Raw genomic sequence first — 17,758 nt, 5'->3', positions numbered from 1 at the left:
CTTGCGGGCGAGGCGGGGCCAGGGCAGGACGGCCGGGGCGGGGCCAGGGCCGGGGCGGGGCCAGGGCCGGGGCGGGGCCAGGCTCGAGTCGGCTCGGAAACTTTTCGCCGTGGGCGGGTCGGACCAGCCCTCCCGGCGCCCTCCGGCCTCCTGGCTGGTCTAGTAGGGGCAGACAGGCGAGGCTCTTCGTGATTGGAGGAGGTGCGATATGATTGGCAGTCACGTCGGCCGCTCAGAAGGCCGAGCCGGCAGCGTCCTGAGTGGAGGGCGGCCTGCTGCCCCGCCCATGGCTCCGCCCCCCCCGCCCAGCTCCAGCTGTAGCCAGCGCCGCCTGCACTGTCCTGGCGGTTCCCCTCCGTCCCCGGCGCGCATATCTCCTCTCGGGCAACTTTAAGGCGGACTGGGAGGCTCGGGGGTGTTGTCGACCCACTCTCCGGCCGGTGAGTACTTCGGCCGCGTGGGGGGCTGGGGAGAGGCGGGAGGCGCCACCGGTCTCAAGCCTCAGTTTCCCCTTCTGAGCGGCTGGGCGGCTGGTCCCAACGGCCCCTGCATTTGTTCCCAGAAGTTGGAGGGCCGATGTCCCGCCCGCTCCGCGACGGCCACGGCGATCCCGGCCTGGACATGGGTCGGGTCTTCCTTGGGTGTGCGAGCCCCCTGGCCCCAGCCCGGACCCGTCGCGTGCTCCGAGCACTGTCGAGCACTGTCACATCCGCTAGGCTCGCTGCGAAACCCCATTGCGGGGCGGGAAAACAGCCACGAGGGACAGGTGGCTCATGGTGGGGGCTGGGGGGACCAGCGGCTGGCAAGGGGCGTCCCTCCCTGCGCCCCACTGCCCAGTCCCGGAGTTGCCCCGTCATGTCCCCTCCCCCGCGGCCGTTCTCCGGCCTTGGCAGGACCCAGGACAGCCTTCAGTGCCCCCTGGCCTGTGGAAGATATCGGCCCCCAGGTGGGAACTGCGGGGGTGTGATGGAAGCTCAGTTCCCCAGTGGGGACCGCATCCCTCCCCAGGGGGCAGCCTCTGCCTGGGTCAGGCGGAAGCCCCCACAGCCCGCTTAGAATCTGTGAGGCAGTTATGCACTCCCTGGGGCTCCTCAATAAGGTGGGGGCGGCCTATGGCCGCCCCTGGGCCCTGCCTGGTATGAATCAGGCCTTGGGAATCATTAATTTCTGTTCTGACAGGTGGAGCTTTCTGGGGAACCTGGCCCAGCCCTTTAGCGGGTGAAGGAGCCCTGTCCTCTGTCCCCACTTTTTGCACTTGATATTAAGAAATTCCAAGGAACTACCATTGGTACACTATTTAGCTCTCCCAGTGATTTAATAGGGGCAGGAATTACAGTCCCATTTGCAGGATGCTTATCTGGGTTGGATCTAGGCAGAGCCTGGTGGGTGTCCTCTGGCCAGCCCCCCAACTACTCCCACCCACTCATCCAGGCGCTCAGAGCTAGTGCTCGCCTTTCCTCACCTTTGACAATGACCCTTGGCATTTGGTGGGTTTGCAAAGGGCTTTTCTTTCTACTGGGACCCATCACTCGAGCCGTGCCCTGGACACCCTCCTCCATGCTGGCTGCCCACCCACCCTCACTGCAGCCCTGGTGAGGGAGCCATGCCAGTGGAAGTCAGGAGGCCACACTTGGCACTGTACTGTCCCCTCTGCAAGGGGCTGTGATTCTCCTGGGAGCCCCTTGGCATCTGACCAGGGATGTAGAGAAAGGCACCTTTATATACCTCCTCCCTTTTCCTCCCCACCCTCCTCCGTCTGCCCCACCCAGCAGATGGGCCTCTGTCTGGACTCAGGGAAACATCACACCCTTTTTCCCTGGATGGAAGGGGAGGGGGAGGGGTTCCCCTGTAGGCTTCCGCTTCCCTTCCCGGGCAGGGCAGGACAGGCCTTTGGGGCTGGTCGCAGGGAACCCCGCTCAGTCCTGCCCACCCAAATGCCTTTGCTGTAGGACAGAGACCATTTGGTCTCTGGTGGTGGTGATAAGAAGAATCATAATAGGAAGAGGGCTTTATGCTTTATATGGCTCCTTCCCCCTTCCCAGTCCCCATCTCAGAAAGTGGCACCCAGCCACAAACCAGGCCACCTCTGCTCCCCCACTCAGTGGTGATGCTCTGCCCTGGGCCAGGCCTCCTCACCTGTTCCCTGGACAGCTGCCCACTTCCTTCCTATTTTCCCCATCCTGTCCCCACACAGCCCTGATGGTTCTCAACCGTCACTTCCCTTCTCTGCACTTCCGTCTAGCCCCAGGCTAAACTCTGGCTCCAATGCTCAGGCCCTGGGACTGCCCCTGCTGGCTGCCCACTCAGCCTCTCCTTCCTGTGTCCTCTCCCCAGTGGTCACTTCCCTCCTGGCCATGCTGCTGCTCTCTCCTCCTCCACTGCCTTTTCTCCTGGGCAGGCCCCTGCTGGAATCAAGTGCAAAAAGTGGGGACAGAGGGCAGGGCTCCTTCACCTCCTAAAGGACTGGGCCAGGTTCCCCAGAAAGCTCCACTTGTCAGAACAGAAATTAATGATTCCCAAACTCCCTCCCCACTCGCGGGCTCAAGCCTGTTTGTGTTGAAAGCTAGTCAAGGCCTCTCTTCCAGAATCCTTACCACCCTGCCCCCTTCTGAAACCAAGTGAGCCGCCTCTGTGCTAACAGCCCAAGCGCAGCTCCGTCACTGTGGCTGTCTGTTTAGCTGTCCTCTTTCCCATCCAGACTGGGCTGCTCGAAGGTCGGCCCTTTAGGAGGCCTTTCTGGGGCAGGCAGGCACCGCACAGTGCCTGGTGCAGGATCAGCCCACTGTCCATGCCTGCTGACCCTCCCAGGCCAGACTCATGGGTGCTCGGCCACAGGGGAGACACTTATGGCTGCCCATGGTCACTGCCTGGGACATTCCCAGCTTGACTCCCCTTTTGTTCCTGTGAACTTGGCACATCGAGTGGAGCCAGAGTGTTCCTTGGTTCGGCCCTTAATACTCTGGAGCAAAAATAGGTACCTGGGAGTCTCCAAGGGCTTTGTGCCCTTGTCTTGAGGATCAGCCCTGTGCCAGGGGGCTGGGCAGGGCCAGGCCAAGCAGATACTCCAGACCCTAGGATCCACAGGCCCGGGCTCCATCACAAATGTGTTTTAAAATAACTTATTTTTATTACAAAAACCTTGCACATTCATTATAGAAAATTAAGGAAGTACACTTAGAAAAAGTAGAATAAAACCACCCATAAAATAAAACCACCCATAATCCCTCTACCCGAGATAGTCAGTATTAACATTTTGGGGAGCATTTTATTCCATCTTTTCAGGTAATTTTGTTTTCATTCTGGAGACTCACGACAGCATCTCCTGCTGCTTTAAATCCTGTGCAACAGTCTTATCCCAACATTTCCCTATGGTTGGACCATAATTTCCATATCTGCCCTCGCTGGATGGTGCTGGAAAGTGTGGCTGCGACCTTGAGTGAAACCTGTGTGTGACCCTGGTTACTCCCCAGGGCTGGGATCCTAGTAGTAGAGGCTCTGGTCAGAGGGCGCTGGAGCACCTTTAAGGCTTCCCGCAGCGGAGGCTTGTTTCAGGGGCGGGGCTGGCCTGAGCAAGGGGCAGTGTGTGGGGGCAGAAGGCCACACGTGGTCCCTGTCTGTGCAGCCCTGTCCGAGGTGGCAGCCCCTCAGCTCAGCTTCTTGGTGTTGGCAGTTTGTGTTTGGACGCGAAATATGCCTTAATGCTCGCATGGAAAGAATGCCTGCCACTCTGCTCTTTGACCTTCCGCAATGCTGGTTTTTAAGCCAGCACTCTGGCCATCAGGCGGCAGCTGGGGCTGATGCCCCACTTGTAGGTGGGTGGGAGAATCTTGGAGCCGGGGCTGGAGGGCAGCCCTGTTCTGCCTCTGGATGCCGGCGGGGGCCTGCTTGGGGTCATGCAGCAAGATCAGGTAGGCTGTTCCCTGCCCAGTGCTGCGCCCTAAAGCCAGGCTGCCCTGACGAGTGCCAGGCAGGGGGGCAGGGACTGCAGGCGAATGGGGCTCCCAGTGTCGCCAGCAAGAAGACTCGTCAGAGAAGGAAGGAGCAGACACCAGGCAGGTCTTCCCACCAGGAGACTGGCTGCGATTCTTTCTGTGACACAACCCTGGCAGTGAGTCCTGTTGTTTGCTTTAAAGCAACAAGGCCTTTGACCCAAGAGGGTCTAGGCTGGCTCTCAGGACACCTGAAAATGAGTCTGATTTTATTCACCCATTCTTCCTAACTACACATTTTCCTTTAAACAGTTTTATTTTTATCATAATAGTCCAACAGGCCAGCCAGAACTGCATTTTCCTGGAATTCCTATTATAAGGGGTTTCTCTCTTGAATATGCCTTTATTTAGCACCTGTGAGAAATGGGTTGGGTGTTTTTTAACGCTTTTTAGTTTGCCCCTGTAGCTCCCGCTGCCGACTACAAGAGATTGCATTCTCTTCACACCTTGCATCCCAATGGCACCCCTACATGGGAGGTGTTATCCCCATTTCACAGATGGAGAAACTGTGGCACCGTGGGGTTAAGTGGCTCCAGGTAAGCAGTAGAACTGCCACTCACTGCCCATGTTGCTTCCAGTGGTAAAATCATGTCCTGTTGTTCAGGGACAGCCTTGACTCAGGTCTCCTGATAGAGGGGGAGACAGATGAGCGTCTCTAATCCACCTCTGATGGAGAGACACCTACATGCTGTGTATTTATCTGAGAGCAGGTGATGGGATGGGACTCAGCAGAGGCCTCTGGGAAGCCCCCAGGAAGGCGAGTTGGGCCCTGGACTTGAATCGAAGGCTGGGATTGGGATGGGGAGGGGCAGAAGAGCATTCCAGGAAGAGGACTGCAAGATCAGAGGCGTGGAGGCTGGGGGTTCCAATTGGGTCTTGGATTTGAACTCTGCCTCAGACCCTGAGCTGCACGGCCTTGAGCAGGAGTCCCACCTTTCTGGACCTGAGTGTCCTCATCTATAAAATAGGCTGAGGGTTGAAGGATCAGACACTTCTCCAGAAGTGTCTGCCTCACGGGCCACATGAAGAACCCCAAGAAGATATGCGGGAAGGATGGAGCACGCTCCAGGCACAGGTGTGCTGCTGTCATGATGACAGGTGCCCTGGCATAAGTCAGCTCTCATGAGGGGGCGCTGCCCACTGCCATTCCAAGGCGGCACTTGATGCTGGGGCACCGGGAGCTATAGGGGCAGGCAGGCTGAGCCGCCAGGTTCTGTGTGCCGCGTCTTGGGCTGAGCGCCCCCGCCCCCAGCTGGCCGCGTGCTCACCGTGGTCTGCACGTGCAGCTCACGGAGGAATCTTACAGGAGTTGCCTCTCTGGGTCCTGAAAGTCTGGAGTTGGCAAATAGCACCCACCATCCTGTTGATTTCCTGCAGATTCGCATGGCTTGCCCATCCTGTGGGTTTGCACCCGGGGCCTTTGGGAGGGATGTTTTAAAGTAAGGGCTTAGTTGCTCTGAGGGAGGAATGTCCAGATTGCAATCTGCAGGGTTCTTTGGCGGACACAGATCCTGTCTCTAGGACTCACTTGTAGCCAGAGATGGGGCAGACATGGCCGTGTGGCCCCTGGGGACAGGCTTATGGTGCCTCGGCCACCCCCAGCTCTTCTGTGACACCAGTCTCCAGAAACTTCATCAGGTGCCAGCTCTGGCAGGCTTGGTGCTTGCGGCTGGCCATTCGGGGATGCCTGGGAACCTAGCCCCATGGTGTAGCTCGCGGACTCCCGTCTCACCTCTGGTCCTCTCAGGGCCTCTGAGCCTGGGTGACTGATGAAACTGAGGTGCAGAGAGGGGCGTGGCCTGCTCAGGGTCACAGTGCTGGTGGGCATAAAGCCAAGGGCATGGCAGCCCTGGCAGGTTAGGGTTGGGAGCCAGGTTTCCTCATTACCAGCCTCTTCCTGCTGTTACCTCATCCCAGCAGAAAGGATGGACATGGCACTGAGTCTGGGAAGGGTCACAGGATCCTCTGGGAATCTGAGGAGAGGCCTTCTTGGCTTCCCCCACCACACACACAGTGCACACCTGGTTCTGACAGGTTCAGGGGTCCGTGTCCCCCAAAAACCATCCAGGGCCCCAGGTTCAGGATCCCGGGGCTTGTGCAGGTCTTGCTTGTTGCTGCACAGCACACACAGCCCTTTAACGTCAAATCGAGCCCTCTCTCTCCTGTCATTGGACCGTCACAGGATCTCTACTGTCTAGTCTGCTGCAGTTTCAGTGGTTCGGGCCTGGCGTGGAAGGCCTCGGGGTTGGCAGGTCTGCCTAAATCTGGCTCCACCAGCGGTTCCCCTCCCCACTCCCTCCAGGCCTTTCCCCTGCCCTCCCCTTCTCACATTATTTAACTTTTACTCTGTGCCAGTGTATTTGTTTCCTACAGTTTATGTAAGAAATTACCAGAAACTTGGTGGCTTCAAACGAGAAATTTATTGTGTCTCAGTTCTGGAGGCAGAAGTCCCAAACCAAGCAGTCAGCAGGGCTGGTGCCGTGTGGGGCGAGCCCTTCTGTGCCTGTCTCCTGGCCTCTGGTGCGGCTGGCACGCCTCGGTCCCTTGGCCCCAGCTGCACCTCTCCAGTCTCTCCCTCTGTCTTCATGGGGCCTTCCTCTGTGTCCCTTGTCCTCCTATAAGGACACCGGTCATTGGATTAAAGCCCACCCTAATCCAGGATGATCTCATCTCCAGATCCTTAATTACATCTGCAGAAGCCCCTTTTCCCAAATAGGGGGCCACCTCCCTAGATTTGGGGTGGGCATGGATTTGGAGGCACTGTTCAGCCACCCCAGCTGGGCCCTGGGCTCAGCATTCCGTGTGGCAAATCTCACTGATCCTCCCAACATCCCGTCATCCCCACCGCTCCTGAGGAGGATGCATGAGGCCACAGGGCTCGTGCCTGGCGAGGCGGGGACTCGAGGCCTGAGCTCAGGACCTATTGAGCCAGATGGCCTTGTGGGAGTTTCTCCCCCAATTTCTTCATCTGTGAAATGGAATGGTCTTGGGGCAGCTACTGTGAGGTTAAGTAAAATGCCCTAAGAGTGTCGGGCAGCCCTGTTTCTCCCCAGCCTCCCCTGCCAAAAATAAGAGGCCAGGCTTGGTTGCCCTGTGTGTGTCTGACCTGAGGCTCTTTTTGCCAGCAGGATGGATTCCAGTGCCCCTCCCGAGAGCCCCTCTGGGCCACAGCCTCCACCACCACCACAGCCCCAGGCCTGCTCACAGCTCAGTGCCACTGCCTCAGTGGAGCAGAAGAGCGGGGTGTCCCGAGCTCCTGGACCCCAAGTTGGACCTGCACCAGATGTGGGAGACACAGCTGCCTCAGCCATGCCCCGGGCCCAGCGTGCCAGGAGCCAAGAAAGAGTGGCTGGCATGGGTAAGGGGATGGGGATGGGGCCTGCCCAGGGCCACACTGTGGAAGCGGGACGAGCACATGGACCAGGCGCCCCTGCGAGGGTTCTCCTGAGGTTCAGGCCCCCGGCCCCACCCCTGGCCCTTGGGCTCCCACCTGCACAGCAGGCTCTGCCCATTCGTTCATAAACTTGGGTTGTAGCAGACATCACATTCCCTTATTTTATTTATAAACTGCTGGCTCCAGCTCCAACTTGCTCACAGCCAGGGCTCGTGGGCAGTTGGTACCAGGCAGTCTGCATGGGGAAGGAGGCTCCCCACCCAGCTTTGGCCCTGCACAGCGCTCAGAGAGGCCCGGCTGTCCCCTGTGCCCTGGGGCCACTCCTCAGGGGCCATTTGGTCTGAGGGCCCACAAGGCCACTCTCGGCTGCCACGCACCCCAGGATGTACGTGGGCCTGTAACCGGGTCCCCAGTGCTCTCCTCTTTCCCTGGGCCGGGCTGCTAAGGGTTGTCCCTCTCTCCGGGCACTTGTGAGCCTCTTCAGCTTTCTGTTCTTAGCCGCCCAGGAGCAAAGGTGAGGCAGTGTGAGGACCGGGTAGGACAGGACAGCTGTTCGCAGTGCCGGCGCCTCACAGACTTGGGGGAGGGGTGCTCTGGTTTGATGCCTCCTCCGTCCACCTCCTGCTCACGGAGCACAGCCCTTTGTGCCAGGTGGCCACGGGCATGACAGACCTGCGCCTGTCCCCAAGGAGTCCACAGTTTCATGGGGAGCAGAGGGAAGCCTGGGGTCTGGGAAGCACAGAGGTGGCCCTGGACCTGGGGCCTGCTTTCTGGGAAGAGATGACACCTGAGCAAGGCTTAGCCCAGGGGGAGGCCAGGGGAGGAAATGGCCTTGCCTGGGGTGGGGGAGGGGTAGAGAGTGCCCCAGACCTCCTGGGTGACTGCAGCGGTGAGGGGCCAGGAAGGGGCAAGGGCCTGCACTTGAGATGCATCAGGAGCGAGCTGGGAGCAGGACCGGGAGTAGGGTGTGACAAGCCTTGTCTGAGAGGTTCCCTCATGCTTTAGGGGCTGTCATGAGTGGGAAGGCCCACACCTCACTGTGAGGTCCACAGACGCTTGACGTGGGGAGCCCAGCCTCTGGCTCTGGTGTTTGGGGAAGACGCAGCCAGATCAGGGTTGCTCTTCCAGTGATTTACCCATTTGGTGCGTCGTCTGTCTGCCAGGCAGCCAGCCCTGCAAAGGGAGGCCAGTGACTCCATCACTGACGGGGGACGCGGAGCAGCAGCTCCTCACTTCTCCTGGGCCACCACCCCCTCCTTCCTGCACACAGAGACCCTTCCAGGGCCCCCAGGTCTGCCTCCAAGCTTCCCCATCTCCATTTACTGCATGGGGACCTCTGTCCACCATCTCCACCTGCCGGAACCCTATCTGGCTCTGGGCTCTGCCTCTGCATGACCTTGAACCCAGCAGGAGACACACGTGCCCCGGACTGGCACACTTGCACACTCACACTCAGTGGGAATGGAAATTTGCAGAACAATGCTTTGCCTTACTGTGCATGTTATGGTCTGATAGTCCCAATTCTGTTTCTTTTATTTTAAAAATGAATACCACTCACAGGCAGATAGGGTGACTTAGTGACTTTGTGGTGGAAACCTGCAGCATGTGAAACGCTCTCTGGCTCCCATGCCAGCTGTTCCAGAACATTCCCGTCCTGTCTCTGCGAGCACGCATCTGTCACAGGACCTGTTACCTACTGAATGTCAGGGTGTGGTCCACCTCAGGAGGTGGCCCAGGAGGGGCCAGAGGCAGGCTGCTGTGTGACTCTCCGCTTGGCTGCTGGCCTTGAGCCGTGTCCTCCTGAGGGAGTCGGCGGCCCCTCTGAGCCTGTTTCTGCATCTGAGAAGTGGGCAGGATCACACTGACCACGTGGGGCCCTGTGCTCTGGGCCCTGGTGCGTGCAGAAGCCCCCCACGGTTGGTGCAGTGCTGAGTCGCGGCCCCTCACCGCTGTGGGCACCTGGCATGGTGGTGCACAGAGATGGTTTGTGCGTTAATATGCCTCACGAATGTCACCAGGCATCCGGGCCTCCTGGTGCCATTCCAGCCTCTCCTCCAGGGGCGCCACCTTGCACGTCAGCACACCCGGAACTCCTCTTGGGGGACTGGTCTTGCATCATCTCAAGGCTGTGTGCGTTTGGGGGCTTGCATGTGTGTCAGATTCCTTCTTGCCCTGAGGGAGGCCTGCGTCAGAACTGCACGTGTGTGGGTGTGCGGGCGTGCAGGGGCCGGGAGGGCAGGTCTCCTTCCTCATTCCCAGGCCTTCCCCAGGTGGTCTGGAGAGTTGAGGGCATCCCAGCCCCCACTGTCACCTGGTCGCCCCTCACTTCCCCTTTCTCCAGCTCACCCAGCCTCTGTCGTTTTGTTTTGCCCCTGGAAGCCGCTGCTTGAGATGATTACCCCCAGCCCAGCAATGCCCTGCATGCAGAGGCCCCTTGCCCATGATGAGCGCCCGCTGTGTACTCCCGCTGTGTGTACCACTGTGCGCTGGCCCTGTCCTCAGGGCTTCCCACGGGCCGGATCTGAGCCCTCACAGCAGCCTGGGAGGGAAGCTCTCTTGTCCCCATCTGGAGGTGAGGAAACCGAGGCACAGACTCGCCCGTGTGACCAGCTGCTGAGTGACGAGTACACAGCTGGCCCCAGTCTTTGCTGCAACACTGGCCGCCTCCCCGCAGAGTTCCGGGCATCTCTGGGCTCTGCATGAAGTGAGCCTGAGGGCCCCTGTGCGGGTCGCACTGGACTAGCACCCAGTGGGCCCAGAAGTCCGCTGTCGTTGGGCCCTTCTGGGCTTTGCATCTCCTGAAAAGCTCACCGCGTCCTCCACTTTGTCTCCGAGGCCAGCGAGCAGGTCTGACCCCAGCATCGCGGCCCAGCCAAGGATGCCTCCTGGCTGCAGGCACAGAGACCCAGTCAGGCGCGTGTGGTTTCAATTTGGGTGACGCAAAGCAGCCCTCGGAGGACAGAGTTCAGACTGTAAGTTTCAGACAAGAGCCAGGAAGCACGTGTGGTCTCTGGCTTGTGCCCCCAAGGGGAGGGAGAGGAGAGTGGGCACTGGCCAGGTTGGCAGCCCTGGGGACCGGCCCCCTGCTGCGTTGCTTTCCCAGAGGCTCTGCGTCCATCACCGGTCATTGACGTGGACACCACAGGCCCTGCCCTGCCGGCCCACACTGCCTGCAGCTGCCCCACGAGGGGCTTTTCAGTAAGTTTTAATTAATTTGTTCACCTGTCCATCGAGCAAAGGTGTAACGAGCATCAGTTATGCACCACAGGCTACAAGGAGAGCGTTGAAAAGACCCTTTCCAACCTGCTTTGGGTTGTTCTCTGCATTCACTCACTTCTTCAATTTTTCCAGATGAGGAACCCAGGGAAAGAGGTGAAGTAGATGACCCGGGGCTCCAGCTGAACGGGTGCATTCGAGGTTGGGCACAGCCTTTGCCCTGAGCTCACTCTCCAAGGCGGGCCCCCGGGACAGCTCCGTGGTGGTGCGCCCCATGGGCCCAGCACCTCGGGAAGCTCTGGTGCAGGTGCAGAGCGGCACCCTGTGCGTGAGCAAAGCAAGGGACTTGTGCCTGGCTCGTCGGCTGCCCCAGCGTGACCCCTGGCCAGGCCTGCCCTCCAAGAGCCCCAGTGCAGGAGTAAAAGAAGTAAACAACTGCCCCGGGAGGCGAGCACTGTGCTGGGGATGACTGGCGTTGTCGGGCCCGTGGAGGTGCCCTCTGTGCTGACCCTGGAGGGTCGCAGCAGATTGCCAGCCAGCAGGACTGCCCAGTCCGAGAGGCCTCCCAGCTGTCAGAGCCAGGCCAGCCTTTTGGCAACCACAGGGCCCCAGAGGAGGCTGGTGGCTGGGACCCTTGGGTGGAGGCACAGCCTGCCGGGAGGTGTTCACCCAGGGCTGACCAGGGCCTGCCCAGCCGTGTGCCAAGACAGGCAGGGCCCCCCTCCAGAGGAGCTGCTGGGGGAGTAAGTGAAGAAGGTGCGGGCTGTGCTGGGCGCTCAGGGCGCCAGGACTGATGGCAGGGGTCAAGGCGCAGCTCAAGAGGCCGGCCAGCCTCAGAGAGGTCTAGAGGGTCAGGTAGGAGAATCGTGTCCTTGGGTATGTTCGAGGATTTAGATCAGAGGAGCGGTGTTAAAGAAGCCACCCTGGCCTCTGTGTGGGGGTGGCCGTGGGGCCAGGGCCAGGGCCAGGGGGGAGAGCGCAGGGGGCAGGAGAGGCAAGGCTGATGTCCAGGTCTCCGGCTAGAGCCTCTGGGGGTGCCTGGGAGGTGGTTCCCAGTGGGGACGGGGGCGGAGTGGGGGCAGAGCCAGGATAGACGTGGGTGTGAGGGGTGCAGAGCACCGAGGCCCTGCTGTCCTGGGGACAGGTCCCAGCAGTGAATGACACAGTTCTTGTCCACCAAGGGGCTCTCCTTGAAACCTTAGGAGCTGCTCACACACGTGATGTTACCCTGGTCTGTCTTGCCGTGCCCATGCCATGACCCCTGCATGGCAGGATGACCTGTCGTGAGGACAGATGAGTTTCTCGGATGCAGTGGTTTCCAGGACCTTTGGCAACTTGGCTGGGTGCCCTCAGATGCCACCTGCGTCCCAAGCCTCAGATGCCACCTCCTTCAGGAAGCCCCTTCCATCGGGATTGATGATCCCTGTGACACCTCCACAGCCCCCAGACCCGCACTGATGGAATGTGACTGTCCTTGTCTGACCCCAGGGCAGCCAAGAGGGCAGGAGTCCTGCCTCAGTTAGCGCGGTGCTCTCAGCAACTGGCACTCAGACTGGTGTGGAGCCAGTGCTCAGTCGGTGTCTGCTGGTCAGTGAGGAGGGGGCTGAGGCTACTGCCCCTGCCTGGGGCCTGTCGGCAGGGTGCACTTCACAGTTGGGACCCCCATGCCTGAGCTCAGCCAGCCTAGGGAAGAGATGGGATTGCAAGGATTGTTCACGAGAACCTGGGTCAGCATCATGAAGGCTGATGGCACCCCTTGGTGCAGGGAGACCCAGCAGCCCATGTGAGGAGGCCCCACCCTGTGCTCTGGCTTCAGCCATCGAGAACACACGGTGGGCCTTGGCTCCCGTCCCCCTTCCCCTTCAGTGAAGTCCCATGTGGTGGGTGTCCTGGGAGGACCGGGGTCTCTGGGAGGCTGAGGTGTCCAGGGCCAGCGAGTGAGGAAGTGAGAGGTGGCAGCTGCCCCTTAGAGCAAGGAGTATTGCGTCCTATTTACTACATGTCTCAGACGGCACTGTTCTTTTAAGAGCTTTTGGCAAGCATTCAACAATTCAAAAAATTCACTTCAGCATGTCCAGATCGTAGCAGTCTATGAAGGTGGAGGGCCACTTCTTCCTGGTCCCCAGCTGTCTGGGAGAGCCCCGTGGGTGGTGGGAGCTGGCGGGAGCCTCCGGGGCCGTGGGAAAGGCAGCCGGAGGCCTCCCGGCTCGCCGCCCTGCGTGGTCCCAGTGCTCTCGTGAGTGGGAGCAAACGTGCTGGTCATCCTCTGCCGTCTCTCCAAAGTACCTGCTCAAACTGGGGGAGTCGGACTTGGCGGTCCGATCGCTGTGCCGAGTCTGTGCCCTGTGCCTGCACTAGGGTGTGGGGGCCAGGTGGAGGCGCAGGCCCTGCCCTCGGCCCTTCCGTCCGTCCCTCCCATGTCTGGCGCTGTGCTAGAAGCTGGGAGTGGGGATGGCTCAGACCCCTGAACACAGGCTGTCCACATAAAGGCTGGTGGGAGCTGAGAAATGACAGGCCAGGTTCCAGCAAGAAGACAGTGATGCGCCCTGCCAGGGGCAGGGGCCAGCATCCTGCAGGCGGCAGGAGAGAAGGAAGGGTCACTTACTAATTCAGTGGGAATTTAAAAGGGTGTGTGTGTGTGTGTGCGCGCGTGCGCGCGTGCACTGAGTCTGGACTCCCGGGGCTTTTATCAATCTCAGACAGCTGTGGTGTCTAGAGTGCATTGGATCCAGGGGCTCAGATGATGTGATCAGGTCCCCCCAGCTCTGCTTTCCTGTGTGACCTCACCCTCTGGTGGGCTCTCCTCATGGAGCAGCCCTCTGGGGCCCCAAGCTGGCATCTGGGGTCCAGCAGGAGAAAGCTGTTGGCCCACAGTTCGCAGCCCCGCTAGCCTGGCTTGCATCTGCACCCACCCCTGAGCCAGGCACTGTGTTCAGGGAGATGGAGCCCTCAGGTGGGCATGCTGCACCCTGAAGTGTGGGATGAAGGGCAGTGCCACCAGACCTTGGCCCAGGGTGCAGGAGGGTGGGTCCCCTAAGGGGACATCAAGGTTGTCACCAAAAACGTTAGGAATGGTGGTGGAATATGCAAAGAACAGTGTGTTCCGTGGTCCTCGGTGCCACACTTTGGCAGCCAGCTTCTGGACGCACATGTTGTGTGGGGCAGTGAGCCCGGTGGGGTTTGCCTTCGACCTGCGTGAAGGCTCCTACTTAGATGGGAAACCCTCTGATCTGCAACATGAGCCCAACATTTGAGTGATTGTAGTATTTCTACCTGTGCCAAGTGGGAAGCAGAGTAATGAGGAAGGTGTGTAGTATGTTCCAGGGAGACTCTGTTGGGGACCCCTGTTGAAATGTCAGGTCATTCACTAACTGCTGTGAAAAATTAATCATAACTAACTAATTAATTAGTCAAGAGATGTATGCTTGAATCTTCTTTATCTTGATTTAAAAAAATGAATGTGGGCTCATGAATTCAGTTAGTCGAGAAAAGAGTTGTGAACTTGTGAGAGATGCCCAGCATTGCGCTGGGAAATGCAGCAAAGGACCTGGGGTCAGTGGGGGAGGGAAGTGGGTAGGGACACTGGGAATGCCAGCTCTGGACCAGTCACTTAACACCAAGTGTCTCAGCCTTCATAAACTGTCCTATTGGGTAGATAGAATGATTGGACTGAAAGTGACTCCCGCTAGGTCACAAGGCACCGTCATGCTCAAGGCAGATTCACGTGGGTCGGGTAGGGTTTCTCTGCCTGCACTTGCTCCCTCCCGGGGAGCCTTCAGGAAGGGCCTGGCTTGCAGCCTGCAGGATTTGCATCCCCCAGTTCTCTTAAGTCTGAGCCCTTGGCCGGAAAGTACATTCCAGGGCTGAAGGGGGTGTGGCAGCAGCCAGAAGGGAGAGACTGACCTTGAAGACTCGAGAAGCACCTAGGGAAGGGGCAGGTGTCTGGGCCCTGAGGCCACTGGCGACTGGCGGGGAAGGTTCCCAAGGACCTTGGCGAGAAAGCCCAGTCTGAGCTCCGCAGGAGGGTGTCATGGTGTTTGCGAGCTGTCACCAAGAGCACCTGTGCCCTCCACAGTGGGTGTGACCTCCACTTTTGAACCTGGAAGGCTGTGTTGCCTTAGGCCCCTGCCCCTCCTGCCTCCTGGGGTCCTCTGTCCCAGAGAAAGACTCCGGCGCCCCTAACACAGGCAGGCGGCCCTGGCTGGGGCCCAGCCGGCTCTGAGCCTGGTGGAGCTGGTTCTGGGGAAGCCCTGGATGCACGGGTAGGGAAGGCTGGTCATCGGGCGGCTGTTCGTGTTCCCTTAACTCGGAGGTAAGGGTCTGTTAATCTCTAATAAGCAGCCACCCTGTAGCTGGCGACACCTCTGCCCCATCCCATGGGCACTGCCAAGGTGGGGCAGCTGTAGAGCCGGGCGTGGGCCCCAGATTAATGGTCCCATAAATCAAAGAAAGGGACCGGTCAAAGATTTTTTCAAAAGCAGTTTTGCTGTTATGCTGCCCAGTGCTGGTTACGGCTGTGGTTACATGAGGCTCTTACTGCCCGGGATGGCGTTTTGGGAAGTGGAGTGCAGCACGAGCCTCGTGATGTGTGCACCCCGGGCCTAGCGCTCCGGCAGGCGGGCCTGTGCTGGGGAGTGACCCCGAGGAGCGATGCAGAGTGGTCTGTGGCCCGTTCCGTGGGATGAGGGGGTGTGGGGAGCAACCTAGAGGCCCGGCACCCTGAGTGCATCCCCTCAAGGGCATTTCTGAGCTGCGGATGGTGAATTTCACTGCAGAGCATCGTGGGGAGTTGGTTCTGATTCACTGTGATAAGCGTGTCTATCAAAACGTGTGAGCGCTGATTATGGCCTCCAAGAGCTGTGTGTGTAGACTGCCGTCTTGGAAGCCATAATTAGGCGTGTTGATTGGCGGCTGGGCCTTGGTGTGCAGGTCTGTTATTTAGGTCAGGGGCTTTCAAACTGGAGCCCTTGGCTCTTTCTAGAGCCCCAGTGCAAGCAGGCCTGAACCTGCTCCCACCCTCTTCCTTCGCCTGCCTCCCACCCAAAGCCTCGAGCTCCTGCTGAGAACCAACCACCTCCTGAAGGGTCTTCTGTCCACGCGGGGGCTGTTTGCGCTGCTGGAAGGCAGCTCTCTGGCGTGTTCTCTCCACAGCTGCCCCTGACCTGGACTTTAACCTGGGGAGCTGCTGTAAGCCTGCAGCCCCCTCCTGCCGTCCCCTCCGCTCTTCTGACAAGTGCCAAGGAGAGGCTTTGTGACATCCGTCTGTTTTAACCTGTGTTAAAGGGCCTGAGAAGAGGGGCAGAGAAACCCCCTTTGAAGAAATCCTGGAGAAGGCCAAGGCTGGGGACCCCAAGGCGCAGACGGAGGTGAGAACCCCGGTGTCCTGGGGAGGCCCAGGCCTCGGCCCCTGCACTGTGGGCCTGACTGAGCCCCGCAGCCCATGGAGGAGCCGGCGCCCTGCAGATTGCCCAGCCACGTGCCGGGCCCTTGGCTCTGTTTCTACGTCTGCTGTGCTATTTTCCTTCCTCTCCCGTGTCCAGCTCACACATAGTCTTAGGCATCACCTCCTCCAGGAGGCCTTCCCTGCTTCCTGCCTGTCGGGTGGAGGGGGTGCCATGCCCTCCCCACAGTCACGTGTGGAGGAAGTGCCCTGAGGGTCTGGGAGACCCAGCCTAGTGTGGACACCTGGGCGACCCTGTTCCTGCCACCTTTCTTCTTGGCCTTGGGGGTGAAGGGGTGAAGAGGGGGATCGGCCGGAAGCACGGGCCAGGGGACGGTCTAAGACCCAAGGTGGCCCGGCTAGGAGCAGTGTGGGCCCCGATGTGCGTAGGAGCCCTGGGTGCTCCGTGTGGAGGCCCACGCAGAGCGCGGCTTGCGTGGGGTCTCGCTTGCAGGTGGGGAAGCACTACCTGCAGCTAGCCAGCAGTGTGGACGAAGAACTCAATAACTGCACTGCCGTGGACTGGCTGATCCTCGCCGCCAAGCAGGGCCGGCACGAGCCCGTCAAGCTGCTTCGCCGGTGCCTGGCGGACAGAAAAGGTGGGTCCGTGTGAGGCTGGGAGCAGCTGCCTGAGGGGTGCGGGGCTGCTTGCTAACTTAGCAGCTCAGATAAGAGCAGCGGGAAGCTTGATGGTGGCGGCGCCCCGGAGAGCCGAGTGTCATTTCTGTTCACTGGTGGCTTTGTCACCTAGACGTTTCTAGAGCATGACGTGGGGTATTTTGCAAACACAGCCGTTTCGTTCTCTTCAGCGGGTGTTGGTGTCCACAAGTATATACCTTCTGGGTTCCCATCCCGCTTGAGGAATAGGTCCTGGAGCCAGTGAAGGGTCAGCAGCACCGCGGTAAAGCTGGAGAACGTGCCAGAGGTCAGGACGGAACTTCCTGGACCGCCTTGCCTTCTGGTCTGGGCAGAACGTTTTGGGGGCTGCAGGCCGGTGGGGACCTGCTCAGACCGCCTTGCTGCCCCGGGCGCGGCCCCTCCCTGGGGTCTGGAGCAGTGAGTTTTCTGAAGGTGCAAGGCTCCCGGGAGAATGGGTGCATCTGTCCTAAAGGGTTTTATTTAATGACTTTTTCCCGCACATGGTAGAAGTCTTATGCTTATCATGGGAAACCTGGACAATGTAAAGAATGTAAAGGTGAAATGCCCCGCAGCCCTGGAACCCAGGGAGAAGTGCCTCGTGGTTGAGTGTATTTCCTTCTGGTTTTGTGTCATAATGTTCTTAAGAGTCACACTGGTTGCGTAGAATCTGCTTTCTTTGGCCTTTGGCCTTTGAAAATGGAGCGGTGGCGACTGTTAGTCAGAACTTCTCACCGAACCAGCTCCCCGTTCCAGAGAAGGCAGGACGGCCTCGCCTGGCCGGAGCGAGTCACTTGTCGGAGCGGAGCCGGCTTGTCGGAGTCTGTGGCTCCCAGAGGCTGGAAGGCAGCCCAGTCAGGACCAGCGAGTGGAGGGCATGTCGGTGGGGGGCCGGGGGAGCCAGGCTGGGGTGCCCCTGCTCCACACCCCCACGTTCCCACTTTGAGTGCTTTCTGACCATAAACGTGCTCAGGTGGAAAACTTGGAAAATGTTTAAAAGGACAGAAAACCCAATCTTCTATTGCAAGTCTTGCTGCCCTGTGGGAAGGGCATACTGAGGTCCCTGAAAGTTGGGGTGAAGGG

General features: G+C 59.4%; 1 protein-coding gene across 2 annotated transcripts in view; it reads left to right on the top strand.

The window, feature by feature from the left end:
- Positions 1-305: 305 nt before the first annotated feature.
- Positions 306-17,758, top strand: part of WFS1 (wolframin ER transmembrane glycoprotein) — a 28,651-nt gene continuing 11,198 nt past the window's right edge. The window contains exons 1-4 of one of the 2 annotated variants that reach the window (XM_036921161.2): positions 306-440; positions 7,118-7,347; positions 15,883-15,965; positions 16,494-16,638. In XM_036921161.2, coding sequence (XP_036777056.2) covers positions 7,119-7,347; positions 15,883-15,965; positions 16,494-16,638 — 457 coding nt within the window. In that variant the 5' untranslated portion in view covers positions 306-440; position 7,118. Of the gene's footprint in view, positions 441-7,114; positions 7,348-15,882; positions 15,966-16,493; positions 16,639-17,758 lie in introns of both variants that reach the window. The other variant, XM_036921162.2, reaches the window with a different exon arrangement.

Source organism: Manis pentadactyla, chromosome 5, assembly GCF_030020395.1.
Source record: "Manis pentadactyla isolate mManPen7 chromosome 5, mManPen7.hap1, whole genome shotgun sequence".
Classification (NCBI taxonomy): domain Eukaryota; kingdom Metazoa; phylum Chordata; class Mammalia; order Pholidota; family Manidae; genus Manis; species Manis pentadactyla.
The sequence above is the reverse complement of the archived record's forward strand: the minus strand, read 5'-3'. Positions and strand labels throughout refer to the sequence as shown.